Source organism: Emys orbicularis, chromosome 7 (assembly GCF_028017835.1).
Source record: "Emys orbicularis isolate rEmyOrb1 chromosome 7, rEmyOrb1.hap1, whole genome shotgun sequence".
Taxonomy (NCBI): Eukaryota; Metazoa; Chordata; order Testudines; family Emydidae; genus Emys; species Emys orbicularis.
Genome location: NC_088689.1, coordinates 102,121,201 through 102,148,729, shown reverse-complemented (window position 1 = coordinate 102,148,729; position 27,529 = coordinate 102,121,201). Strand labels below are relative to the sequence as shown.

Here is a 27,529-nt window from a genome sequence, read left to right as displayed (position 1 = left end):
TGCCGCCTGCCTTGGGAGGCAGCCAGTCCGGGGCCTGCTCAGCCCCTCTCCTGTGGCTGTGGAGGGGGGGCAATGAAGCGCTGTGGCAGGGGACTGGATTGGAGCTGGTGCCCCCTAGAGTGGAAAGCGCCCCCCCCCCCCCCCGCCCTCCCGCCCTGTGGCCAGATTGGAGCCAGCGCTCCCTGATGGCCCATGTCCCACTTACAGACACCAGGAGGTCAATGGGGCACTTTTTTTTTTTTTTTGCAAGTTTTTATTTAGCCACAAAGTTGAGGATTGTTTATCCAATGTTTCTTTTATACACAAATGCCCCGTGGGAGGGGAAGGGGGGGACCAAGGGGAAGCGATTTCCCCCCCACACCTGTAGACAGCTCTGGCACCAGGGTCCCTTTCTGTGTGGGCCTGACCCCAGGTGGAGGTGGAGGTGGGGCTGGGGGGGTGGAATCCCCTCGCTCTAACACCAGGGGTTTCCTCCCCAGCACCACCGGCACTGAGCCCAGAACAGCTCCCCATGTGGGATAACGGGGCGCTCTGCTCAGGGACTCTCCATGCAAGATAACAGGTCACCCCCACACAGGGACCCCATCCCAATTTTCTGGGCTCAAAGCCCAAATTTGAGTGCACCCCCAAATCCTCCCCCAACTTGGTAATGAGGAGGCAGGTTAGAGGGGTCCTGACATTTGCAAGGGGGGGTGACCTGGTGGGGGTGTCATTGTTCAGCCTTGATCCCCTTCTCCCTGGGGTCTAGTTAAGGCACCCCCTGGCCCCCCAACCCCACTCCAGACAATAACTCCTGGTAACAAATTCAACACTACAAACACACAGAAATACCCTGCCATGCCCTGGCATGTGTGGGGTTTGGGCCTGCTCTGGGGTGGGTGGGGGGGCCAGGGGCTGTGCTCCCTAGGTTGTGGGTTACGCCCCCTGGATTAGACATAAATGTTCCAACAGAAGAACCCCCCTGGTCTTGTGTTGGGGACATCAGCCCTGAGCCCCTACCCCCACATTATAATGACACTGCAGGGGAGGGGTGCCCAGTACCCAGCTCCCCAAAATGGGTTTAACAGTGGGGCAGGGTGCCCCATCCCTCTCCCTGCCCCCCAACAGACAGGCTCACAATGGGGTGTAGCAATGGGGAGTGTCCCAGCTGCGGTGGGGGGGGTCGCTCCTGCCCTGGCCCCCATCTCACAGGTGGGGAGGGTACATCTGGGAGGCAGATGCGCCCCTCCTCATGGGCGCTGCAGAAATGAGGGGCAGCAGGGTTTAGTGAGTCACTCAAAACGCGGGGCGGCCCTAATACGGGGTGGCCCAACTTCTGATCCTGCGAGTCGTCCAGCGATGGGGCAGAGCCTCAAATCCATGGGGGTGTTGGAGTTTCAGGGCCCCCCTGTGTTCCCAGCATCTCTTGCGCTCTCCTAGAAACAGCTGGTTGGGGGTGAACCCAGGAGTCCGGGAGCAGCCACTGAGATAATTGTGGGGCCCCCACTCAGTCCTCTTAGAAACTCACCAAAGTATAAACCATACTGGGGAGAGAAAGAGAAAGAGACACCCTGAAATGCTGCAGCATAACAGAGCTGCAGGTCAGGAGCGAGGGGCACAGAGTCTCAGTGCCAGGCACACAGACCTGCACCCCACCCCAGAGACAGCTGTACCTCAGTATGGGGTAAGGGATCCCTGTATAACCTCCCTGTGCCCCACCCCAGAAGAGGCTGCATCTCAGTCCCTGGAAAGGATTCCCAGAAACCGTGTTGGGGCGCTACCTGTACAAGTAGTAGAAGAAGGACAGCAGATAGAAGGCTAGTTTGCACCATGACTCCTTCTGGCAGTAGTTGAGGATGTCGGCGTTCATGATGGAGACAGCATCGTACATCACCTCGGACCCGTCTGCCGGGCGGTGGAAGTACCTGGGGGGCAACGAGGCCAGGGCTCAGACAGCGTCTTTGTCCTCCCAAACTCCTCGTGCAAGGGGCTCCTGTAGTACTTAGGAAAGACCCCCCTCCTAGCCCAGCCACGCCCACGGCTCTGCCGGTCCCCCCTGCTAGCCCAGCCTCGCCCACGGCTCTGCCGGTCCCCGCTGCTAGCCCAGCCACGCCCACGGCTCTGCCGGTCCCCCCGCCTAGCCCAGCCACGCCCACGGCTCTGCCGGTCCCCCCTGCTAGCCCAGCCTCGCCCACGGCTCTGCCGGTCCCCGCTGCTAGACCAGCCACGCCCACGGCTCTGCCGGTCCCCCCGCCTAGCCCAGCCACGCCCACGGCTCTGCGGGTCCCCCGTGCTAGCCCAGCCTCGCCCACGGCTCTGCCGGTCCCCCCTGCTAGCCCAGCCTCGCCCACGGCTCTGCCGGTCCCCCCTGCTAGCCCAGTCACGCCCACGGCTCTGCCGGTCCCCCCGCCTAGCCCAGCCACGCCCACGGCTCTGCCGGTCCCCCGCCTAGCCCAGCCACGCCCACGGCTCTGCGGGTCCCCCGTGCTAGGCCAGCCACGCCCACGGCTCTGCCGGTCCCCCTGCTAGCCCAGTCATGCCCACGGCTCTGCCGGTTCCCCTTCTAGCCCAGCCCTGGGTACCCCTGCCCCATGTCCCAACCCACTGCCCCCAGAGGCTGCACGCCCTCCCCCCACAAGCTGTCCTCCCGAGGAGAGCTGGCTCCCAGGGCGCAGACTTCACTCACCTCCAGAGGTGGTAAAAGAGCAGAGGGATGTTGAGGCCCAGGGTGACCCACTCGGCTGCACACAGGAACATGAGGCAGAAGAGCCCATGGATAGAGTATTCAGGGACCACGAGCTGGAAGGGAGAGCAGGCCCTGGTCAGTGGGGAAATAGAACCCAGGAGTCCTGGCTCTAGGGTTGTCAACCCTCCAGGATTGTCCTGGAGTCTCCAGGAATTTAAGATTAATCTGTAATTAAAGATTATGTCATGTGAGGAAACCTCCAGGAATACGTCCAACCAAAATTGGCAACACTACCTGGCTCCCAGCACCAGTGGCGGGTGGATGCCGCCTCAGCACACTGTGCTCCCCACAGGCACCCCATTAGTATTCCGCGGCTTTGATGTGGCCATGTCCTGTCCTGCCAGCAGCCAGGTATAAATAATACATGGGGGTGTGGGGGGCGTATTCTCAAATGGGAACGCAGAGCAACACACAACAGGGAAACTGACAAAAGCAACACAGCACCTCCCCAGGGGCACCAGCTCCCATCTGGCCCCAGGGCAGGGGAACTGGCTGGCTCAGGGTAGCAGGGAATAGGATATGGGGCCTTTCCTGGGGGCAGCTCTGATCTGGCCCTAAGGCAGGTGGGGACTGGCTGGCTGGGTGAGGGTTCAGGGGGCTGTGGGGAGAAGATGCTAGGAGCCTAGAAAGAGGAGGTGTGAGGGGGGTTGGGGGCTCAGAAGGCTGTGGGGAGAGGTGGGGGGCAGCTGTGGGGAGGAGGTGCAGGAAGCCTAGGAGGAGAAGGGGTGGGAGGGGGCTTGGGGGATCAGGAGGCCATGGGGAGAGGTGTTGGGGGCTTCAGGGAGGCGGTGCAGGGAGCCTAGGAGGGGAAGGGGTGTGAGCAGACGAGGCTGTGAGGAGAGATGTGGGGGGCTGTGGGGAGGAGATGCAGGGAGCTGAGGGGGTTGGGAGTTCAGAAGGCTCTGGGAGAAGTGGGGGGGGCTGTGGGGCTGAAGTCCAGGGAGCCTAGGAGGGGCAGGAGATGGGAGAGGGTTTGGGGGTTCAGGAGGCTGTGGGAAGAGGTGTGGGGGGCTGTGGGGAGGAAGTTCAGGAAGCCCAGGAAGGGGAGGAGTGCTGGAGCTGGGGGGTTCAGGATGCAGTGGGGAGAGGTGAGGAGGCTATAGGGAGGAGGTGCAGATGTTCATCGAGGTGCAGGAGTTGAGGGGGATGGCGGGTTCAGGCGCTGTCAGTTGCTCCCAGGTTGGGGGTTCAAGAACTGGTCATTCACTGTTTTGGAGACTGGAAGAGCTAAGACATAAGGGGCAGGGATGGGGCCACATGGATGCGGGGGGGACACAGACAGGTGAGGCAGGGACAGGGACACACGGACGCACCTTTCTCAGGAGGCAGCAAATCCGCTCAATGTTTTTCAATCGCTCTCGCTGCAGGGGGAAAGAAACAGGGAATTAGATTGAGAGCTGGCACAGGGGAGGGCTGAGAGAAGGGGGGGAGGCAGGAACAGAGAGGGGTGTTCAAGCCTGGTGGGAGGGGCTGGGAGTCAGGATTCCTGAGTTCTATACCTGGCTCTGGGACGGGAGTCGGGTTGGAATGTTAAAAATCAATGGTTATAACCTATTTAGGAAGGATCAAGTGGGCAAAAAGGCAAGGGGTGTGTCAAATATGGCATTATGTGTGTCTGAATCACCGACAGCTCAGAAGCAAATGATCTACAATGCTAATGGATCAATGTCCTAACAGATAAAACAATAGATTGGTTACTAGATGGTGTTTTCTACATGCCACCAAATCCACTAGGGAACAGGATGCCTGGCTCCTTCCACAGCTGTTTTAAATGAGTAGAGGGGGCATAAACAGTGGGATCATGGGGGCTTCAATCTGAGTGACATATGCTGGAGACCTCCTGCTGTCAGTGCTAAAACATCTTTGGAATCTCTATATATTATAGATCGCAATTATAAATGACAATTTCCTAGCTCAGAGTATTGCATCCAACATGAGGGAATTCTATATTGGACCTCATCTGGACAGATAAAGAGGAATTGAGCACAGAACTAAAAATTTGTTGTTGCTTAGGTGCAAGTGATCATGACTTGATCACATTTGTTATGTATAAACAGAATAAACTCCAAACTAGCAATATATTAACTTATGTTTAAAAGGTCTAGTTTCACAAGGCTGAAAGCTAAAAGGAACCAAGTCAGCTGGGAGGCAGAATTTAATGAGAAAAATGTGAATGATAATTAGGAATTGTTTAAGAGCATTTTAATAGAAGCCTAAAAAGCCACAATCAAGAAAGAACCCACCCCTCTTGGAGATGAAGTGAGGGCAGTTCATTACAATAAATGAACGAGATAGATAGATAGATAGATAGATAGATAGATAGATAGATAGATATGGGAAAGAAGGGAAGTCAATAGCCATGAATATAAATCAGAAGCTAGGAATTGTAGAAAATTAATAAGAGAAGCAAAAGGACACCAGGAGTGATGTTTGGCCAGCAGAGTTAAGTACAATGAGAAGGAATTTTTTTCAAGAATATTAAGAACAAAACAACATTGGTCCATTACTAAATGGAAATTTCAAAATTGTCAATAATAATGTAGAAATGGCAGAAGTATTCAATAACTATTTGTGTTCTGTATTTGAGAAAAAGCCAGATAATGTGTTCATATTATATGATGATGGTGGTGATGAAACACTTTCTATTCTAATAGTAATTCCGGAGGATGTTAAACAGCATCTACTAAAGTTAAGACATTTCTTAATCAGCTAGGCCCTGTAACTTGCATCCAAATGTATTAAAAGAGCTGACCGAGGTGCTCTCTGTACCATTAGGGTTGATTTTTCAATACATTTTGGAGCACTGGGGAAGTTCTAGAACAGAGGTTCTCAACCAGGGGACCAAGGCCCCCTGGGGGGGGGGGGGCCGCGAGCAGGTTTCCGGGGGGTCCTCCAAGCAGGGCCAGCATTAGACTCACTGGGGCCAAGGGTAGAAAGCCAAAGCCCCACTGCATGGGGCTGAAGCCTGGGGCTCTGAGCCCTGCCACCTGGGGCTGAAGCCAAAGCCTGAGCAACTTGCTGGGCGGGGCTCGCTGTGGCATGGGGCCCCAGGCAATTGCCCTACTTGCTACCCCTAAAACAGGCCCTGGCTCTTATATGCAGAAAACCAGTTGTTATGGCACAGGTGGGCCGTGGATTTTTTATATCATGTTGGCGGGGGGGGGGTTGGGGGGGGGGGGCTCAGAAAGAAAAAGGTTGAGAAGCCCTGTTCTAGAGGACTGGGAGAACACTAATGTTGTGCCAATATTTAAACAGGGTCAAAGGATGGACCTGTGTAATTACAGGCTTGTCAGCCTGACATCAATCCCAGGCAAGACATGGGGCAGCAGATATGATGGGACCCAATTCATAAAGAAGTATAAGAGTGTGATATAATTAATGCCAATCAATGTGGGTTTATGGAAAATAGCTCCTGTCCAACTAATTTGGTATATTTGTCAATGAAATTCCAAGTTAGGTTGATAAAAGTAATAAAGCTGAAGCAATATATTGAGACTTCTGTAAGGCATTTGACGTGATGCTGCATGACATTGTGATACAAAACCTTGAACAATACAAACCCAACATGACACACATTAAATGGGGTAAAGCTGGTTAAGTGCTAGGTCGCAAAACGTAACTGTCCACAGGGAATCATCATTGAATGGGAGTGTTTCTAGTGGGGTCCCAAAGGAGCTGCTCTTGGCCCTACGCTAGTTAACATTTTTATCAGTGACCTGGAAGAAAACATCAAATCATCACGGAAAGTTTGCAGATGACACAAAGATTGGGAGAGTGATAAATAATGAAGTTAGATCACGGATACAGAGTGATCTGGCTCCCTGAGTAAGCTGGGCTCAAGCAAACAATGTGTGTTGTAATATGGGCCAATGTAAACATACACCTCTAGGAACAAAGAACGCAGGCCATACTTTCAGGACAGGGAACTCTGACGAGGGCTTGGGGCTCATGGCGGATGATCAGCTGAACACAAGCTCCCAAGTGCAACGCTGTGACTAAAAGGGCTAATGCGATCCTGGGGTATGTAAACAGGGGAATCTCGACTAGGAGAAGGGAGGTTCTGTTACCTCAGTATGTGGCGCTGGTGCAGCCGCTGCTGGAATCCTGCCTCCAATCCTGGTGCCCACAATGCAAGAGGGACACTGATAAATTGGAGGGCTCAGAGAAGAGCCATGAGGATGACTAAAGACTTAGAGAACAGGCCTCAGAGTGAGAGACTCCAGGAGCTCGATCTGTTTAGTTTAACAAAGAGAAGGCTAAGGGGTGACTTGATCACAGGCTAGAAGCACCTACGTGGGGAACAGAAATTAGATAATGGAGCTGCAATAGAGCAGCCGAAGGTCTAACAAGAGCCAAGGGCTGGAAGTTGAAGCTGGCCCCATTCACACCTCCATTTTTAACAGTGCAGGTAATTAACTGTTGGAACAATTTATCCACAGCTGTGGCAGATTTGCCATCACTGGCGATGTTTAAATCAAAACGGGATGTTTTTCTGACAGATCTGCAGGGCCGCCCGGGGGGGGCAAGTGGGGCAATTTGCCCCAGGCCCCAGGCCCCGCAGGGGCCCCGCGAGCCCTGGCCGAGAATCCCTTTCCTCACCCGGTGGCGGTCCAGGTCTTCGGCGGCATTTCGGCGGCGGGGGGCCCTTCAGTGCTGCCAAAGACGCATAGCAACTGAAGGGCCCCCCGCCGCCGAAATGCCGCCGCCGCAGACTCGGCGCGCCGCCCGGTGAGTACAAGCTCCCCCGCTTCGCCCCAGGCCCCCTGAATCCTCTGGGCGGCCCTGCAGATCTGCTCTAGTCTAGTGCAACCAGGGATTAATTCATAGAAGTCCTATACCCTGTGTTATATAATCATAGCAATGTAGGGCTGGAATGGACCTAACACGGTCATCTAGGCCACCCACCTGCAGGAGGCAGGACCAAGTAAACCTGGCTTACCCCTGCCAGGTGTTTGTCTAACCTGTTCTTAAAAACTTCCACTGACGGGAATTCAGCTGCCTCCCCAAGTAACCTGCTCCAATGCTTTAAATAGACACTGGAACAGGTTATACAGGAGGACAGACTAGATGATCACAATTGTCCCTTCTGGCTTTATAATCTAGGAACCTTGTGGTTAGAGCAGGATGTGGGGGTGGAGGGGAGCCAGGACTCCTGGGTTCTATGCTCAGCTGTGGGAGGCGAATGAGGTCTGGGGGGGAGGGGGGGAGGGTGTACATGGATATCTGCTCTGGGAATTAGTTTTGTGTGTTGGGGTATTGCTGGAGCTGGGGTCAGGGGTGGGGTGCAAGTAGCCATAAAGACACCTCATTGCCCTTATATAGGGCTGGGGTTTGCAGAAACTCCAAAATGAAGGTGGAGCCCAAATCCCAGGGCCTCTGGGGCCCCACGTCCTTCCTCCCAAGCCGTAAAGAGGGTTCAGGCTCCATCATTCACATCATTGTCTGACACATTGTGTGTCCTTAGTTAAGGCTTGTACAATACACAAGTCAAGAATATTGTAATATCCTACATAAACAGTGAGACTAAGCCCTACACAAACATAGACAAGACCCCACATAAACACCGGACATTAAGCCTTGCACAACTACAAACACAAATACTATACCCTACATAGACAGAGCTCAAGAGAAGTGGCTCCACTTGTGCTCCCATGAGGGGAAAGGGACCATTTACATTTCCAGTTTCTTCAGCATGAACCCCAAGGCGAGTGGGGCCCCAAAACCATGAGACTGACTTTGAAATCATGTGCCACTGGGCTTGTATTTATTGGCTTGGCGCCTGCAGGGTGCCTCCAGGAAACAGATCCCAGCTTCCCCCCACAAGGGAGAGAAACTTGCTGGGGGTTTTACATATGAAAGCCATGATTCTCAGAAGATCCCAGGACTCTGGGAGCTGGGGATTTAAAGGCATGTCTACACTGCAATAAAACAGACATAGCTAGGCCATGCGAGCTGACTCCGGCTGGCAAGGCTCAGGCTGAGGGGCTATACAACTGCAGTGTCAATGTATGGGCTGGGGCTGGAGCTGGGCTCTGGAACCCTGTAAGGAGGGAGGGAGCCCCATGAGCCTGAATCAACTGACAGGGGCCAGCCCGGGTGTTTGGTTGTAGCATAGACATACCCTAAGACACCAAATGTCACAGTCAAACCCTGAGACCAGGCAACAGGGAATTCAAATGGCAGCTTTTTCCAACAGAGACTCAGCCTGAGAGGATTCCAGCTCTGGAGCCCTGGACACTCTGCTGGTGTCCCTGTGCTGGCCCGTAGCCCCTGCTATCCAGCCCTGGGCTCCTGGCACAGCTCTGTCAGAGCCCCTCAAACCCACAGCCCCTGCTATCCAGCCCTGGGCTCCCCACACAGCTCTGTCAGAGCCCCTTAAACCCGCAACCCCTGCTATCCAGCCCTGGGCTCCCCACACTGCCACCAACCCTGCAGAGAACAGGAAGCAACTCGAGCTTCATCTGGGGGGACTGAAACCTCAGTGTCTCTGCCCTTTAGCCACCCAGTGAACCCCAAACCCTGGCTGGATCAGTAACAGGAAAGGCAAACTTACAAACAGGACTCACACAGCAAGTTCCCCCCACCTGCTCACCCCCTCTTGAGCACAGCCAGACCCCCAAATTCACTCCGCTGTGACACCTCCACCCCCCACCTGAGCAAGGTCATCCCCCCGAACCCACCCCCATCAATTTCCCCAGCTCCTTCTCTCCCCTCCTCCTTCACCCCCATCTCATCCCCACCAGCCCCCAATGGCCCCCAGATCTCAGTTCCCCTGTGGTAAATCCAGTCACCCAGCAACAGCAACGGGATAAGGGCTGGATTCTGAGCTCAGCTTCCCCCGGTCAATCAGAGCAGTGCTGACTTTGTAATGAAAGAGGTGCCGGGGCTCACGCAATTTTTTCACATTCATACCAGATGCAGCAAGCCCAGAGGTGCTGGGGCTAGGCACTGCCAAGCCCAGAGGTGCTGGGGGCTCCGCCCTGGCACACATTCAGCACTGATCCAGAGTCACCAAGTGCAATGGGGCTAGGGACAGATTCTGAGCTGAGAGCCTCAGTAAATCCAAAGTCACCATCTGACTGCGATGGAGTGTGGGCCAGAGTCTGATGTTGGTTACCTGGGATAAATCCAGAGTCACCCCTGACTGCACTGACATCAGGGCCGGATTCTGGTGTCAGCTCCCACAAGGTATATCCAAAGTCCCCCACTGACTGCACTTGGGGTCAGAGCCAGATTCTGGTGTCAGCTCCCACAGAGTGTATCCGAAGTCACCCCTGACTGCACTGGGGTCGGGGCCAGATTCTGGTGTCAGCTCCCACAGGGTATATCCGGAGTCACCTCTGACTGCACTGGGGTCGGGGCTGGATTCTGGTATCAGATATGAAATGAGGTTACTCCAGTACTGAAATATCAATTAATAGAATTTAGGTGAGAGTGGGATCTAGTGGGGAAGGGGAGACTGGGAACCAGGACACCTGGGTTCTATCCCCAGATCTGGAGTGAGAGTGGGTCAAGGATTAGAGCAGTGGGACTGGGAGCCAGGACTCCTGGGTTCTATTTCCCTTTCTCATCCCTACTCATTGCATGACCCTGATCCAGTCCCGCCCCCATCTGTGCCTCAGTTTCCCATCCGTCAGGCAGATGCTGTGTGCGAGCGGGGAGGTGGTTGACTCCAGGGCTCCGGGCTGTGCAGACAGGGAGCACTCTGCCCTGTGAGGAGTTATTCCTCCGCCTGACCCAGCTGTCCCCTCCACTGTGCCTGGGCTGGGCAGAGTCAATCCCAGCAACCTCAGCCTCCCCCCCCGAAGCCAGGGGCTGCAGCTGGGGCCATCGCTCCCACTCCATTTCCCTAAATATGAACAGTTCAGTGTGACCTGAATTCCTCTCCCAGCAACTCTGTTACTGCAACTGCCACGCAGGCAGCACACAGGGCTCGCCACCCACCAGGACACCTGGGTTCTAGCCCCCGCTCTGGGAGGGGAGAGGGTCTAGTGCAGTGGTTCTCAGCCTTTTGGGGCTCAGGACCCATTTGTAAATGTTTATGGCCTATCGTGACTCACTAAATAGTCTGGGGGTGGAGGCCTTGGGGTGGTTTCGGTCGAATCCTGAGGGCACTGCCCGGCACTCATCCCACAGCGGCAGCTCCTGTGCTGGCTGGGCTTGGCTCTCCGTTCCAGGCATTGCAACCTCTGGGGGTTGCAGCACTGCTCAGGTTTGGCCCCGCCCCCCTGACTGGACCAAATGTGGGTGGGTGACGTTGTGACCTGGCTCATGGGGTTACAGGGCCGCCACTCACTCAGATTTGGCCTATCTGGACAGCTGGGCCAAACCTGAGTGGTGCTGGGACCCCAGAGATTGCAGTGCATGGAGCAGGGAGAGCCCAGCCAGCCCCCTGGGACAGGAGCTGCCATGCGACCCTTTGGAACATTCTGCGACCCAATTTTGGGTCTTGGCCCCCGGGGTTGAGAAACGCTGGTGTAGGGGTGTGAGCAGGAGGGAGAGGGAGAGTCAGGACTCCTGGGTTTTATCCCTGGCTCTGGGGCGGGAGTGGGGTTTTTTCCTCAGGTCTGCCCCTAACTCACTGACCCATGGCAAGCCCCTTCCCCTCTCAAGGCCCCAGGGTGATATTCACACACACCCCGCAAACCCCCTGGGGGGGGGCAGTCGTTAGTGACTGTCAGCAGCACCTTTAATTACAGCTCCTCGACCCCCATGTCTGAGCACAGCCAGCCCCCAGAACCCACCCACACCTTGACCCCCATCTGAATGGGGGCTGCTGGGATAGCAGGGGGTTGGGGGCTGGGACTGATGAGCTTGGAGGGAACAGGACCCAGGGCGGCTGCAGGTCAGGAGTGAGGGGCATCGGCAGAGCTGAGTGCGAGCCCAGGGCAGGGCTAGTGGGGATGTGGGTTGGGATGGAGGGGCACCAGCAGTGATGCAGCTGGATCAAACTAGGCAAAGAGAGATTAAAAAGCAGCAAGCAGTGGGGTTGGGCCAGGGGTGTGATGAGGAGAGAAGCAGGGAGTTGGACACTGGGGAGGGGGTGGGTTGGTGCCGAACCATGGAAGCCCTTTGAAATCCCAGCCCCAGAGTGATGTTGACACCCCCGGGGGACCTGCCCCAGGGGCTGATGGGAACTTTGGGACCTTCCGAAAAAACATTTGAGTGACACAAACTTCAGCGCAGCACAGCCAGTGGGAGAGAACCCAGGAGTCCTGGCTGCCCGCCCCCCCCCGCTCTAACTCACTGGACTCCCCTCCCCTCCCTGAGCTTGGATAGAACCCAGGAGTCTGGGAGCGCTGCACCCCTCATGCCACCATCACTCATGCATGGCAGAGGACAGTTGAGCGGACACCACATTTAAGAAAAATAGGAATGACATGGGTGACATCGTGAAGGTGGGGTGGGGGGGGCGCAGTGGCAGTGGGTCAGGGAGAGGGTCAGAGACAGACGGACACAGAGACAGACACACCTCTCCCACCACATCTATTGACTTACTGCCCTCGCCGGGTTCCCCTGGTCAATGGGACTCTTGAAGTCTGTGTGCAGCTCGTCAAAAGCGATGATCTGTGGGGGGAGAGCAGGGTCAGAGACAGCTGCAGAGAGAGACAGATCCTCCCGGCCCAGCCCTGGGACCCGGCTGAGTCTGGGGTAGGACACAAGGGCAGTGTATCCAGGGATCTCTCACCCAGTGCTGAGATGCAGCTGCCTCTGGGGTGGGGTGCAGGGGTTGTTTATACAGGGATCCATCCCCCCATTCCCATGGGGGCTCACCCATTCATTGAGAGAAGGGTAGGGAGTTCCCAGGAGGGGCCCCCCCATGGGAAGCAGGCTAGAGGGGGTCACACAAGCCCATGGTGGGGCTGCCTGAGAACATGATCACCCGTGCAGTGTCTGGCCCAACCCACACAATCTTATTTACATATGCAAATCAGACCCCATCCTGCTGATTTGTACAGGGCGACCCCTACTGCGGGCTGATGAAGCCAGAGAGGAGCATCTGCCAGTCCCATCCACTGGGGCACTCAGCCAGATACCTCCCCACACACACACCTTCTCAGCTCCCCATTCTGTCACCCTTCCTCTCTGGCCCCAGAACAGAGAATGGGACATGGGGCCTTCCCCTCTCTGGGGCGCTGGCTCCAATCCAGCCCCAGGGCCAGGGGACTGGCTGGCTCGTGGATACAGGAGGTGGGGAGGAATAGACGGACCCTACTGCTAACAATCACTGCTTGATAAACTCCCCAGAGTTGACAAAGCCGACAGGAATTCAACAGTCTCAGCCACTTTGCACTTCCATATCAATAATAAAAATATCAATGATCAGAGCAGGAGTCTGACTCCCAGCCCCTCCGCTCTAACCACTAGACCCTACTCCCCTGACAGAGCTGGGATGGAACCTGGAACCCTGGCTCCTAGCCCCCCCCCCCCATTCTAACCACTAGACCCTACTCCCCTGACAGAGCTGGGATGGAACCCAGGCATCCTGGCTCCCAGCCCCTCCCCCTTCTAACCACTAGACCCTACTCCCCTGACAGAGCTGGGATGGAACCCAGGCGTCCTGGCTCCCAGCCCCTCCCCCCCGTTCTAACCACTAGACCCTACTCCCTGACAGAGCTGGGATGGAACCTGGAGTCCTGGCTCCCAGCCCCCGTGAACTCACCTGCCCCCTGAAGAGCTGGATCTATCCTCCCCCAAGCGTTACCAGGGAAGTTAGCTCCCAGCAGGATATGGAGGGACCCAGTTTCCTTTGGGGTCCAGTTCCCTCCCCCGACTCCACATGGCTCTGCCTGGGCTCTTGCCAGCACAGCCGGCTCCGGATCAGCCAGCCCCAGAGCCTCAGCCAAATGGGGTGACTCAGCCACCGCCTCCCCATCCTCCGGGGGCTGGGAGAGATCCGGTGTGAGACAGTGGGGGGCGGTCCCCGTAGCAAGCCCCCGGCCTGGCTCAGAGCCGATACCCCCCCAGAGGGGAAATGTCCCATTCCCGGCCTCCCCAAATGGAGATTTCTGTCACTAGCCTGAGCTCAGTCCTGCTGCCGTGGTCTCCAGCAGGTGTGTCTGGGGGATTCCCTTCCCCCTTCCAGAGCCCCCGCCCGTGAGTTTGCCCGTTCCCCCACCAGGTCCATCACACTCAGGCCCAATAACCAGCACCCAGAGCCTCCTGGCTCCCTCACATGCACCCCAGCCGCAGCCACTCCCGTCACCAGTTTCTGGGCTCTCAGAGCAGAGACCCACCAACGTGATGGGCTGAGACACACAGCTTTGCTCTGCTGGTGTCCTTCAATCCTGACCCACATCCCCCTGCAAGCCCAGCCCTGGGCTCCACTGACCTCCACAGCTCTGCTGGTGCCCCCAATCCTGACCCACAGTCCCCTGCTAACCCAGCCCTGGGCTCTCCCCCACAGCTTTGCTGGTGCCCCCAATCCTGACCCACATAGAATCATAGAATATCAGGGTTGGAAGGTACCTCAGGAGGTCATCAGGTCCAACCCCCTGCTCAAAGCAGGTCCCGCTGCTAACCCAGCCCTGGGATCCGCTGACCCCCACAGCTCTGCTGGTGCCCCTAGTCCTGACCCGCAGCCACCTGCTAACCCAGCCCTGGACTCTCCCCTACGCCCACAGCTCTGCTGGTGCCCCCCAATCCCAACCCGCAGCCCCCTGCTAACCCCAGCCCTGGGCTCTCCCCCACCCCCGCAGCTCTGCTGGTGCCCCCCAATCCTAACCCACAGCCCCCTGCTAACCCAGCCCTGGGCTGCGCTGACCCCCACAGCTCTGCTGGTGCCCCCAGTCCTGACCCGCAGCCCCCTGCTAACCCAGCCCTGGGCTCTCCCCCACCCCCACAGCTCTGCTGGTGCCCCCCAATCCCAACCCGCAGCCCCCTGCTAACCCAGCCCTGGGCTCTCCCCCACCCCCGCAGCTCTGCTGGTGCCCCCCAATCCTAACCCACAGCCCCCTGCTAACCCAGCCCTGGGCTCTCCCCCACCCCCACAGCTCTGCTGGTGCCCCCCAATCCCAACCCGCAGCCCCCTGCTAACCCAGCCCTGGGCTCCTCTCCAGCCACAGTCAGATCTGAGCTGCACTTGGTACCTGTCAAAGCAACAATGAAGGCTACAGGCGCCTGTCGGGGTTGCTTAGCAACCCTCACACGCGGCTCCTCTGCCTGGCAGGGGAGGGATTCTGCTTCAGCACCCTCCCCCCATAACCTGAGCCCTAGGAACAGCCTGCCAGGCTAGCTGGGGGAGCAGGGAGCGAGGGATGGGGTAACGAGGTGGCTGGCTGGGCCATTTAGCTGCTGCTCTCTGTGGCTGGGTGCCTGCCCCACACAGAATGAAGCTGAGACCCTACAAATTTGCCAAACACACCAGGCCCTAGACAGGGTCCAACACTCCAGCTTGTGCTGGGACAAACATAAATTGGTGACAGACACAGTGGGGGAGATTAGGGGTCAGTGTGTGCTGGAGGGGGGAGGAGGGAAGCCCAGGGCTGGAATAGCAGGGGATTGGGATTGAGGGGCACCGGCAGAACGGGGGGGCTGTGGGTCAGGATTGAGGAGCACTGGCAGAGCTGGGGGGCTTTGGATTGTGACTGAAGGGCACTGCCAGAGCTGGGGGGCTGCGGGTTGGGATTGAGGGGCACCAACAGAGCTGGGGGCTGCAGGTCGGGATTGAGGGGCAGTGGCAGAGCTGGGGGACAGTGAGTCGGGATTGAGGTGCACCGGCAGAGCTGGAGGGGTGTGGGTTGGGATTGAGGGGCATCGGCAGAGCTGGGGGCTGCAGGTCAGGATTGAGGTGCACTGGCACAGCTGTGGGGCTGCGGGTGGGATTGAGGTGTGGCAGAGTGGGGGGGCTGTGGGTCAGGATTGAGGTGCACTGGCTTTGCACAGCTACAAACTCCATCCCCTCCATTTCCCCCGCGCCCAGCACCTGCCCAGAACAGGAGGGCGAGAAACCAGTGCAAGACCCGCCCACCATTGGCCGCCTGGGAGCCGGTCGCCGGGGCAACGGGATGGTTTCAAGCGGGGGGGCGGGGAGGAGTGCACTGGAGGAACTTTCCCTGTTGCTCCGAGGGGTCAGGGACCACAATCCCCGATCGCCTGAGTCCCCCAATCACCTGGGTCCCTCAATTACCTGGGTCCCCTGAACCCAGTAACCTGGGTATCCCAATTACCTGGGTCCCCCGATCCCAGTCACCTGTGTCCCCCGATTGCCTGGGTCTCCTGATCCCAGTCACCTGGGTTCTGAACCTGGGGAAGGGCAGGATCAGGGGACAGCCAGAGCAATTCACTCCTATTGAGACAGGAGCCCTGGCTAGGTGAGCTCCCCGCCTTCCCCATAGGTGCTGGAACTAGGGATACTGGAGGGGCTGCCACACCCCCTGACTTGAAGTGGCTTCCATCCTATCCAGGGTTACAGTTTGGTTCAATGACTCTCAGCACCCCCACTATATAAATTGTTCCAGTGCCCCTGCCCCTCCTTCCACACAGGAATCCCCCAGCACTCTGTCTCGAGTCCGGGGAACCATTCAGCCCCGGCGCTCCCTGGTGGCAAGAGGGCTGCTTACTGCTATGGGGAGGCTTACGCGGGGGGTCCACCTCTGCTAGGAGCTTGGTTGAGGAGACCCAGCAAAGCAATGTGCAGACACATGTGGGCTCTCCCATGCAGCCAAGCCCCCTCAGGGGCTAGGCCCTGTCAGGGGAGTGGGCTGGAGCTCAGGACACCTGGGTTCTGTTCCTGTCTCCCCTGCAGATTCCCTGCATACCACTGTGCAAGCTGTTTGACCCCCTTGCCTCAGTTTACCCTTCACTGCTGGGGGGGAGGGGAATCTATGATTCCCAAGTGCTCAAGTGGGGGTAGCAAGGGAATGGGGCAGGGCCCCCCTCAGCACACAAAGTATTATGGGATGTGCCGCATGTTCAGGGAGGAAAGGTCACTTAGCTGTGGGGTGCTGGAGTTCAATGCAAACCCCTGACCCCCAGCACAGAAAGGAAGGGGAGGCACCACAGTGAGCTCCCCCTCAGCACACCTCTGGGGGGTACTGGGCTGGATGGGCCATTGTGTGGCCCTGGGGCAGTGCACAGAAGGGTGTTATTGGCCGGGGAGGGCAGGGGGTAGTGGCCAGTGCTTAATTTGTAATGGAGGAGGTGCTGGGCTCAAGCAATTTCTTTACATTCATAACTGATGCAGCAGGCCCAGGGTGCGGGGCTATGAACTGCCACACCTAAAAGTGCCGGGGCTCAGCCCTGGCACAAATTAAGCACTGGCAGTGACACAACTTCACTATCAGGACCCCTGGGGGGTTAGACGCAGGGCCCAGCAAGGCCTGGAGCAGCCCGTACCTCCATCCCCACAGCCATCTGGGATAGCTGCTCCCAGGGCTCAACCCCCATCACATCCCTTCCTAAAACCTCCACCGCTGTGCTGCAGGGTGGGCCTCAATAGGGGGCGCTGTACTGCAGGGAGCAGAGCGGGGGGCTCAATAGGGGGCACTCCCTCCTTGCAGTCATTACTGACCCCACTGCGGTGCTGTGCCATGGGGAGCAGGGCAGAGCGAGGGGCTCAGCAGGGGGCGCTGTGCTGCAGGGAGCAGGGCAGGGGGCTCAGCAGAGGGCGCTGTGCTGCAGGGAGCAGGGCGGGGGCTCAGCAGGGGGCGCTGTGCTGCAGGGAGCAGGGCAGGGGGCTCAGCAGAGGGCGCTGTGCTGCAGGGAGCAGGGCAGGGGGCTCAGCAGGGGGCGCTGTGCTGCAGGGAGCAGGGCAGGGGGCTCAGCAGGGGGCGCTGTGCTGCAGGGAGCGGGGCGGGGGCTCAGCAGGGGGCGCTGTGCTGCAGGGAGCAGGGCAGGGCGGGGGCTCAGCAGGGGGCGCTGTGCTGCAGGGAGCGGGGCGGGAGGCTCAGCAGGGGGCGCTGTGCTGCAGGGAGTGGGGCGAGGGGCTCAGCAGGGGGCGCTGTGCTGCAGGGAGCAGGGCAGGACAAAATCCTTACATGTCAGGGGCTCTGCTCACATTCTGTTTGGTACATTCCCTTTTGCTTCTGAAATTTTTCCTGGGACTGTTTCTTGATAAAAATACCATTTCTGTCCAAACCCGACTGTCCTGTTTGCACGGTTTTGGAATGAAAAGGTTTGGCAGTTGGTTTTGAAACGACTTTTCAGAACAAAATTCATCGATTTTTAAATAGAAAAAGATTAAAAGTTGGAAAAGGTCAAAATGGGAACCAGACGCTTCCATTAACCCCAAATGCCTGGAAGGGGGGGGGGGGGGGGCGTTTCTTTTTGTGGGAAATTTCAAAATATTTTGCTTCTGTTCCAGAAAAAATGTTGAATTTGTGGAATTTGCCATGAAACGTGAAATGCAGCTCACACCCAGCCCTACTCCTGTGTCCTCCTAGGGCACTCTTCAGACAGACAGGATTCTGCTTCACTTCCTGTCCTAAACTATTGTGTGACCCTGTCCTGTTATCACACCTCCCAGAGGCAGTTGCAGCTCAGTGCCAGGCAAGGGATTGCTGTATAAACAGCCCCTGTGCCCCACCCCAGAGGTGGCTGCATCTCAGCACCAGGGGAGGAAATAGCTGGCAGTTCCCAGGTCCCCCTGGATCGTTGCTGCCAGGACAGACCCCTCTGGCCAGGGGTCAGGAATGGTCCCTGTTTCAAATGCATCCTATGCCCCAAACACTGCTGGTGCCCCTCACTCCTGCCCATAGCCCCCTGCTATCCCAGCCCTGGGCTTCCCCACCTCACAGCCCTGCTGGTGCCCCTCACTCCCAACACCCACAACCACATTTTCATCCTCGACTATTGCAAAGATCATTGCCCCAGACAGCTGTGGTTGGACGCCTCCCATGGCAGGGGCAGGTGCCAAAGCAGTTGGGTACTCTGGGGGTGGGGGGTGGGCAAGGAGGGGGATGGAACAGCTGTGCTGTGATGCCCATGGGGAGGGGGCAGAGATGATGAGGCAGTGATCTGGGATACAGGAGAGACAGGCCCAGGCTGTCTCTATGCAGTGGAAAGCCAAGCCAGACCAGTGTCCGTGTGGGGGAGCCCAGGCTGGAATAGCAGGGGGCTGCTGGTGGAGACTGAGGGGCACAGAGGCTAGGGTAGGAGGGGGGCTGCAAGGCAGGGCTGAGGGACACTGGCGGAGCTGGGGGTGCAGGGCTAGCAAGGGGAGCGATGGGGAGACCTCCCTCCCAGAACCAGAGAAGTTAAACCCACCACCCAGTTATTGATACCCAGAGCCCATCTTGTAAACAGATGTAGTTCCCATGGCAACCAGCGCCAGGTTCCCTAGCTACGGCTGAGAGAGAAGGGGGGCTACATCGCGGGGAGCCCGGGATATGCAGCAGTCCTAGAACAAAGGGTGGGGAGCGATCCAGCGGAGGGGAATTTGGGGGAGCCACGGGGGATTTGGCTGGGGGCAGGGGGGATCCTGCACGGGAGGGTGTTGGGAGAGAGGGATCGGGCTGCGGAGGGGGGTGTTTGGGGAAGATCCGGCCGGGAGGGGGATGGGAGGCAGTTGGGGAGACCCGGGGGAGCTGGGACACAGTGGGGAGCCACGACAGAGGGGGGGGGCTAGAGGGTTCTGGGGGGCAGCGCAGGCAGAGCCCCCCCCCCAACCGTGGGTTTCCTAGCTACGTCGGCTCCATATCACCACCACCACCATCGCGCGCGCGCACACACACACACACACACACACACACGGACTGACGGGAGCCCCGGTCCTGCCCAACGCCTCCCACCAGCCCGAGCTGGGGAGCACCCCCCAAACTGGTACCGGACTGCCAGGGTGCAGGGCCAAGGGGGGGGTGAGAAGGGGAGCCTGGCGATGGGGGGTGATGGGAACTGGGGCTGGTGCGGTGTTGGGGGGTGTGGATGATGGGGGGCAGAGGGGAATTGTCTGTCTCTCTTTCATTGCAGAATTATTCACGATTCTCGCTAAGCAGAGACTCGGGCACAGCCTGTCAGCAGGGACCGAGAGACGCGGGGGTGGGGGGAGCAAGTAGCGAGACAAGCCCGAACCCCAGAAACGGGGCAGAACGAATGGGGTGACTGCCCCCCTTGGACCGATCTCCGGTGGGTCTGGCTGGGAGAGGACGCGGCCTGACAGGGACACTGGCAGCCTCCCAGCACGCCCATCCCACAGCCCGGATCCCCCCATCCCGACGCCCCCCCCCCCAGCACCGAACCCCCATCCCGACCCCCCCGCACTCACATGCCAGATGACGAAGAAGATGAGCGAGGCGCACAGCACCAGGGTGAGCATGTAGCAGAAGGCGGCGAAGGTGAACGCCATGGTGCCAGGACGCCTGGGTCCCTCCGAGCCCGTCCGGCGGGGGGTCTCAGCCCGTGCGGCCGCCCATGAGCTCGGGGCGCCGCCGTGGGGAATCGGGGGGACCCGCCCGCCTAGGAGCGCTGGGGACCCCGGGCCCCCATCGCTCCGGGACCCGCCTCAGTTCCGCTCAGCTCCCCGCTCCGGTTCTCGACCGGCTCCGCCGCGACTGGCAGCCCCGGCCCCGCTCGCAACGAGCCGGGAGGAGGAGCCGGGGCGCAAGCGCAACCGCGTGTGAGTGTGGCAGAGAGAGGGGTGTGAGTGTGAGACAGGGAGGGGTGAGGGGGAGTGGGAGCGGTGAGGGTGAGGGGCTATGAATGTGAGACAGGGAGGGCGTGAGCCAGAGACAATGGATGGTGTGCATGGGTGAGACACGGAGGTGTAGTGTGTGTGAGACAGGGAGAGGTGAGTGTGAGTGAGACAGACAGAGGGGGTGTGAGACAGGGAGGGGGTGAGTGTGTGAGACAGAGAGAGGTGGTGTGAGACAGGGAGGGGGTGAGTGTGTGAGAGAGGGATGGTTGTGAGTATGAGTGAGATGGGGTGTGAGACAGGGAGGGGTGTGAGTGTGTGAGACAGGGAGATGGTGAGTGTGTGAGACATGGATAGGTGTGAGTAGGAAGGGGTAGGAGTGTGAGACAGGAAGGGCATAAGACAGAGACAATGGATGGTGTGAGACATGGAGGTGTAGTCTGTGTGAGACAGGGAGGGGTCTGTGAGTGTGACACAGAGGGTGTGAGGCAGAGACGATGACAATGGTGTGTGAAACACAGAGCAAGGTGTATGTGTGAGAGAGACAATGGTGAGTGTTTTGGGGGGGTGAAAGAGACAAGGAGGATGTGAGTGTGCAAGAGACAGAGGGAGGGGGTGTGAGTGTGTGTGAGACAAAGGAGGTGTGTGAGATGGGTGGGGGGTGTTTGAGTCTGTGAGAGAGATGCTGGGAGAGAAGTGTTTGTATGAGTGAGTGTGTGAGAGGGTGTGTGAGAGAGACAATGGGGTATGAGGAGAGAGAGAGACAAAGGGTGGGGGAGGCTGGTGAGAGGAATGTGTGTATGAGAGAGTGTGTCCTAAGGGGGGGGGGGGTGAGCGATAGAGACAGGGATGGGGGGGTGTGTGTGACAGACAGAGAAGGGATGAAAGAGAGATGAGGGAGAGGTGAGTGTGAGAAGGAGGGGTGTCTGTGTGTGTGAATGTGACAGAAAAGGGAGTGTGCATGTGAGAGACAGTGGTGTGGCTGTGTGCACAAGGGGGCTGGCTTTAGAAAACCATAACCAGGGGGCAGGACATTTAATTGCCTGGCTCCATATATGTTCACACACAAACATCCATGCGGCCTCCTGCCTCTCTACAGGGGCAGGCGGGTGATAAGGGGGAATCTCTGCTAGAGCGTCTGTGTCAGATGGGGTGTGTGTCTGTGCTGGGTTGTGGGGTGGAGCCTGTGCCACCTGCGGGGGGATTCAGTGCGGGGGGTCTCCCTGGTCAATGCTGTCAGGGTTTGGCCCATCCTCCCCCATCACACACCAGTAGGATCCTCTCTCCATTATTTAATTAATTGCTTTGGGTTCCCAGGAGGGGCAGGAATGGGGGGGAGGGAATCCCTGGGTGCGGGGGGGGGGGGGGAATTGAGAGGGGATACCAGCTGGATCTTGAGGGATTGGCAATACTGGGGTGGGAAGACAGGGGGAACCGCAGGGAGAGAGAGTGGAGGATACTAGGATTGATGGGGGGGGCTGCTTTGTGGAGGGAGCTGAGTATGGTAGGTTGTGTAGCTGTTCAAACCACAACTACACAACAGAAACATCAGCCCCAGCTGCCCACCACCTCACTATGATCTGTACACACACTCTACAGATGCTGTACACATGAACACACACTCTGCAGACACTGTATAGACACACACACATACACACAGTGCTAAACCGGGCACAGCAAACAATATGCTGTTTACGATGGCCAAATAAAAAGTTATACATCTAGGCATCCAGAATGTAGGCCGTGCTGACAGGATGGGGGCCTCCATCCTGGGGGCAGTGACTCTGAAGAAGACTTGGGGGTCATGGAAGATAATCAGCCGCACATGAGCTCCCAGTGCTGTGCTGTGCTGTGGCCAAAAGGACGAATGCAATCCTAGGCTGTATGAACAGGGAAATCTCGAGTAGGAGACGGAAGGTTCTATTACCTCCATATGTGGCACTATTGGGAACATTACTGGAATCCTGCGTCCAGTTCTGGTGTCCACACCTCAAGAAGGAGGTTGATACATTGGATAGGAGTGTGCGTGGGTTCAGAGAAAAGCCAAGGGAATGATTAAAGGATTGGAAAATGTATAGCAAGAGACTCAAGAAGCTCAGTCTATTAAGCTTGAAGAAAGGTCAAGGGGTGACTTGATCCCAGTCTGTAAGTAACTACAGGGGGAACAGAAATTTGATAACGGGCTCTTTGATCTCATAGACAAAGGTCTAACAATAGCCAAGGGCTGGAAGTTGAAGCTGGACAAATTCAGACTAGAAATAAGGCCCAAATTTTTACCAGTGAGGGGAAGTAACCATTGGAACAATTTGCCAGGGTCGTGGTGGATTCTCCATCACTGGTAATTTTTAAATCAAGATCTGATGTTTTTCCTAAAAGATCTGCGGTAGTTCAGCCAGGAATTGATTCAGGGCAGCCTTTGGTCTGTTATACAGGAGGTCAGGGTAGATGACGACAGGGTCCCTTCTGGCCGTACAAGCTAAGAATGTGGACATGCACACACACACCCCACAACTTCCCCCCATACTCAAATGCACACAAGCACCTGTCTACACATACACCTGCAATGTCACACTGCAAATACTCCTATTGTATCTAAACACACAACCCCTTTTGAAGCACACACATCCTGCACAACCACCCCTATACACACACATGGCGCACTGACACATAGCCAGACAAATGGATAGCAGCAATACTGTGCTTGGAAACACACAAACACCTCAATGAATCGTACACAAGCACCCTTATCCTAATCTTCACAAATACACCCCCTCTGCCCCAACAATATATATACACATACCCTGTACACACACACACGGCCCAGCCATGTCCACAAACACACACACCCCTCTGCATTTGTGTTGCACGGCACCAGGCCTGGCCATTCTCAGCTGCCTGGTCTCATTACTCCCAATCTTCTGGAGCCCTGCGGAGTGGGGTGCCCAGGGCTGGGACATCAGGGAGCTCTAGTCAGGACTCAGGGCACTGGTTGAGCTGTGGGTTGGGGCTGAGGGGCACTGGCAGAGATGGGGGGGGGAGCCCAAAGCTGAGCTATCTGGGCTGCAAGAAGGGATTGAGGGCCACAGGCACCGTATCACAGACATTAGGCCCCTCGAAGAGATCAGAAATTCCCTTATATGGAGGTGGGGAACTCGTTTGCAGATTTCTGAGCATGTTTTTGGATTAATTAAATATTCATAATCTGGTGTAATTACATGATGATTCATATGAGCAATAATTTTAATTAGAATGAAATGTATTATTCAAGTTCTGTTTTACTTTACACCCGACGCCCGTCCGGGTGGCTGCCTTCCCCTCCATATCACGGTACAGAACAGTCTGTGACTGAGCACAGGAACAACGCACCAGCCCCACCTGCCGCGCCTGACGGGAATGGGAGCTTGGAGAAGGCTGGGTCTCCTTGCTGTGACCCACAGCCGCCTGCTAGCCCAGCCCTGGGCTCCAACCCCGCCCCCCCCCCCCCCAGCTCTGCTGGTGCCCCTCAATCCAGGTGTCAGCACCACCATGTTGTGTGACAGACACTTGACAAAATTACCGGACTTAGTGACAGACATTGGCGGGGGATGGGAGGGGGTAGGGGCTCTGTGCTGGGGGGGGGCGGGTTCCAGGGTGGGGCCAGAAATGAGGGGTTCAGGGTGCAGGAGGGGGCTCCAGGCTGGAGCAGGGGGTTGGGGTATGTGAGGGCTCCAGCTGGGGGTGCAGGCTCAGGGATGGGGATGGGGATGAGGAGTTGGGGGGTGCAGGAGGGTGCTCCAGGCTGGGATCGAGGGGTTCAGAGGGTGGGAGGGGGATCAGGGATGGGGCATGGAGTTGGGGTGTGGGGGGAGGGGTGCAGGCTCTGTGAAGCGCCTACCTCAAGCAGCTCCTGGAAGCAGCAGCACGTCCCCCCTCCAGCTCCTACATGGAAGCACGGCCAGGTGGCTCTGTGCACTGCCCCATCCGCAGGAGCCGCCCCTGCAGCTCCCATTGGCCATGGCTCCCGGTCAATGGGCTTGGAGCCACAGAGTCAGTGCTCAGGGAGGGAGTACGGAGGCAGTGTGCAGAGCCACCTGGCCGCACCTCCGCCAGCAACATCAGGGATGGCGAGCCTCTTGCGGGGAGCTGCCCGAGGTGAGCACCCCCACAGACCTCATTTTTACCACGGACATTTGTGTCCGTGTATGGACACGTTGCCGACCCCTGCCTCAATCTCAACACCCAGCTGCCTGCTATCCTGGCCCTGGACTCACTGGTGTCCTCAACCTTGATGCCCAGCCCACTGCTATCCCAGCCCTGAGCTCCCCCTCCACACACATGCAGCTCTGCTGGTGCTCTCACTCTCACCCCGCCCGCTCGTTGCTATCCCAGTCCCAGGCTCCTTCCCTCTGCCCCCACAGCTCAGCTGATGCCCCTAAATGTCTGCAGGGTTCCAAGCAAGGGAGCGAGAACAATGTTTATAGTGGGGATTCCGAAAGCCATGGAACATAACTGAAAACCCTCTGTGTGACAGAAGCTACCTCAAGCCAGGGGGTGCTGCCACCCCCTGCATCCCTACTTCCAGTGCCTCAGTTCCACATGGGGAGATAGGGCAGGTAATTAGGCCAGGCATTTATACATTTCTAGCCTTCCTGCATCACGCCACAGGTTTTAATGACATTATCACAGACAGTTTTTCCACAACACCCCTGCCTCATTCAGTGCACAAGCTGGACCGTCTCTGGACCCTGCCTCATTTGTTGCAGAAGTTGGCTGGTGAGCAGTGAATGAAGCAGGGGGTTGCAGGGAGAGAAAGGAGGGTCTCATGGTTAAGGGAGCTGGAGAATTGGAATCTATCCCTGCCTCTGTGGCACCTGGCAAGTCACTTAAAGCAAAATGCTCACCAGTGGTCACTAATTGTGAGTTCCTCACGTTTGGGGCCTAACATGACCCCCTGGGGTCTGTTTTGCAGAAGTGCTGAGCACTCACCACTGCAGCTGAATCAACAGGAGCTGAGGCTGCTGTAGCAGTCAGGCCATGTGGTCTGCAAGGCTGAGTTTGAATCCCACGGCTCACTGTGTGACCTTGGCAGAGTCACTATAGAATCATAGAATATCCGGGTTGGAAGGGACCTCAGGAGGTCATCTAGTCCAACCCCCTCCTCAAAGCAGGACCAATCCTCAGACAGATTTTTGCCCCAAATCCCTAAATGGCCCCCTCAAGGATTGAACTCACAACCCTGGGTTTAGCAGGCCAATGCTCAAACCACTGAGCTACTATCTCAGGTCCCTTTCTGTAAAACAGGGATCACACCACTCTCACAGGAAGGCAACTTGGTAGGGTGCCAGCCTAAGCCCCCGGAGACCTGGATCCCAATCCCTGGGCGACCATGGGCAAGTCACCGAATGTCTCTGCATCTCAGCTTCCCATCAATACAATTTGGCCAAGAACCCTTCCCAGCAGTGTGTGACTAAACACACTGAATTCTGTGAGGTGCCCTGATGCCATGCTGATGGGCCTCCCCCTAAAAAGGACCCGAGAGCGATGAGGCAATTGGTGGGGTTCAGAGTTGGGGGAGGGGGGGGGAAATGCTGCAGAAATGGAGCAGGAAATTTGATAATTTCCCATGTTGTGAGGTTCAAAGAGGCTCCTATTTTGTCCCATTTTCCAATCAAACACTTTTATCGTTGCTTTGGGGGTTCTGACCCAGATCTGGGGGGGTTGGTGAAGGGAAAATACTATTTCTGCTAAAACATTGGATATAAATTGTTGGGGAAATAGTGTGTGTGTGTGTGTGTGTGTGTGTGTGTGTGTGAGATAGAGATAGAGAGAGAAATATGTCATCCCTCCTCCCCCAGAAAAGGTCATTTCTTTCCCTCCCCCAAACCTGAAATTTCAAGCAACTCTCTGGGAGATTCCTGAGTAGGGTGACCAGACAGCAAATGTGAAAAATCGGGATGGAGGGTGGGGGGTAATAAGAGCCTATATAAGAAAAAGACCCAAAAATCGGGACTGTCCCTATAAAATCGGGACATCTGGTCACCCTATTCCTGAGCCTGGATCTGCCCTGGGGTCTAGGAGCTGCCAGTGTGCAGAGATGGGAACATACATGGTAGAGAAAAGAACTGCTACCAGGCACATTCCTTCATACCAGCCATCCCAAGCAATGAGCGAGGCAGGGCCCTGGGGCAAATATCCAGTGGTACCCGTTCTCAGGATTCTATCCCAAATCTCACACTATTGGACACCTTTCCTGGACTCACAACAAGCTGGGAGAATGTCACCTTGCAAGGTGTACAGTTTTTAGCGGAGAAGAGTTTACGAACATGACCCTGAAAGGTTCAGGGAGGTGAGAGGAAAGAGAACGAACCTCCCAAATGATTATTTTTAAAGCCGCAGGATCAACTGCTGGTGTGAGCTTGTCACCAATGGCGCAGTCTGTGACCACATGGTCAAAGCTGGACCTCCTCAGTGCATTGGCACAGGCAGGCAGAGTTCAGAGTAAATGGGGCAGCCTTTGCTGTGGCATTTCTTAACTCCTGAGGGCTTGAGTTCCCAGCCTAGCTCATATGCCTTTAATGGGGGGGGGGGGGGGGGGGGGAGGGAGGGAGAGGCCGTTTCCCAAGTTTTTATTTTTGAAAGGAAAAAAAATTCTCATGTGCAACCCTAAACTGTTCAATTGTGTGCCCTCTATCGGATTTCGGCTCTCCCAGTCCCTTCAGCATTGACACCCAGCCTGCTACCACTTGAACCAGCAGCAAGAGAAGGTTGTTATGCCCTGTGACCAGCCTCTAGCATAGCAAATAGCACCACCCCCCTCTTCCCAGTCAGTGCTGGCCCCAATGCTCAGTTAGGAGCTAGAGGACACTACTGCAGGGAGAAGGGCGGGGGCTCAGGAGGGGGCACTCTCCCCTTAAAGTCAGTGCTGGCTCCAGGGGGTGCGGTACTGCCCGGGGGGTTGCCTAGTGCAGTCTGTGCTGGCTTTGATGCCCCAGCACAGTGCTAGGGGCTGCTATGCACAAAGCTGTGGCAGGGGTGCTCTGATGGGCATGGAGTGCCGTCTGGGTACCGTTCACAGGTTGTGTAACCTCACGGCGGGTCCTTAATAACAAGCATCTGTGCTTTTTGCTCTTTGCACAAACTGCGTAACAGGAAGGAACCATGGATTCAGACAGCCCTGTTTACTAACGACACATGACATGCCAGGCTTAGCTCCAGACACACAGCTGGTCTGAAACAGAATATGGCAAGCACTAGGA

General features: G+C 56.9%; 1 protein-coding gene across 1 annotated transcript; it reads right to left on the bottom strand.

Annotated features, from left to right (window-relative positions):
- Positions 1-1,495: 1,495 nt before the first annotated feature.
- CNIH2 (cornichon family AMPA receptor auxiliary protein 2) lies at positions 1,496-20,009 on the bottom strand. The gene is made up of 6 exons (XM_065408430.1): positions 19,929-20,009; positions 12,224-12,292; positions 4,039-4,086; positions 2,666-2,778; positions 1,761-1,904; positions 1,496-1,523 (listed from the first exon to the last, which is right to left on the bottom strand). Exons 1-6 carry the CDS (start codon positions 20,007-20,009, stop codon positions 1,496-1,498), a joined length of 483 nt encoding a protein of 160 aa, XP_065264502.1.
- Between the last annotated feature and the right edge of the window lie 7,520 nt (positions 20,010-27,529).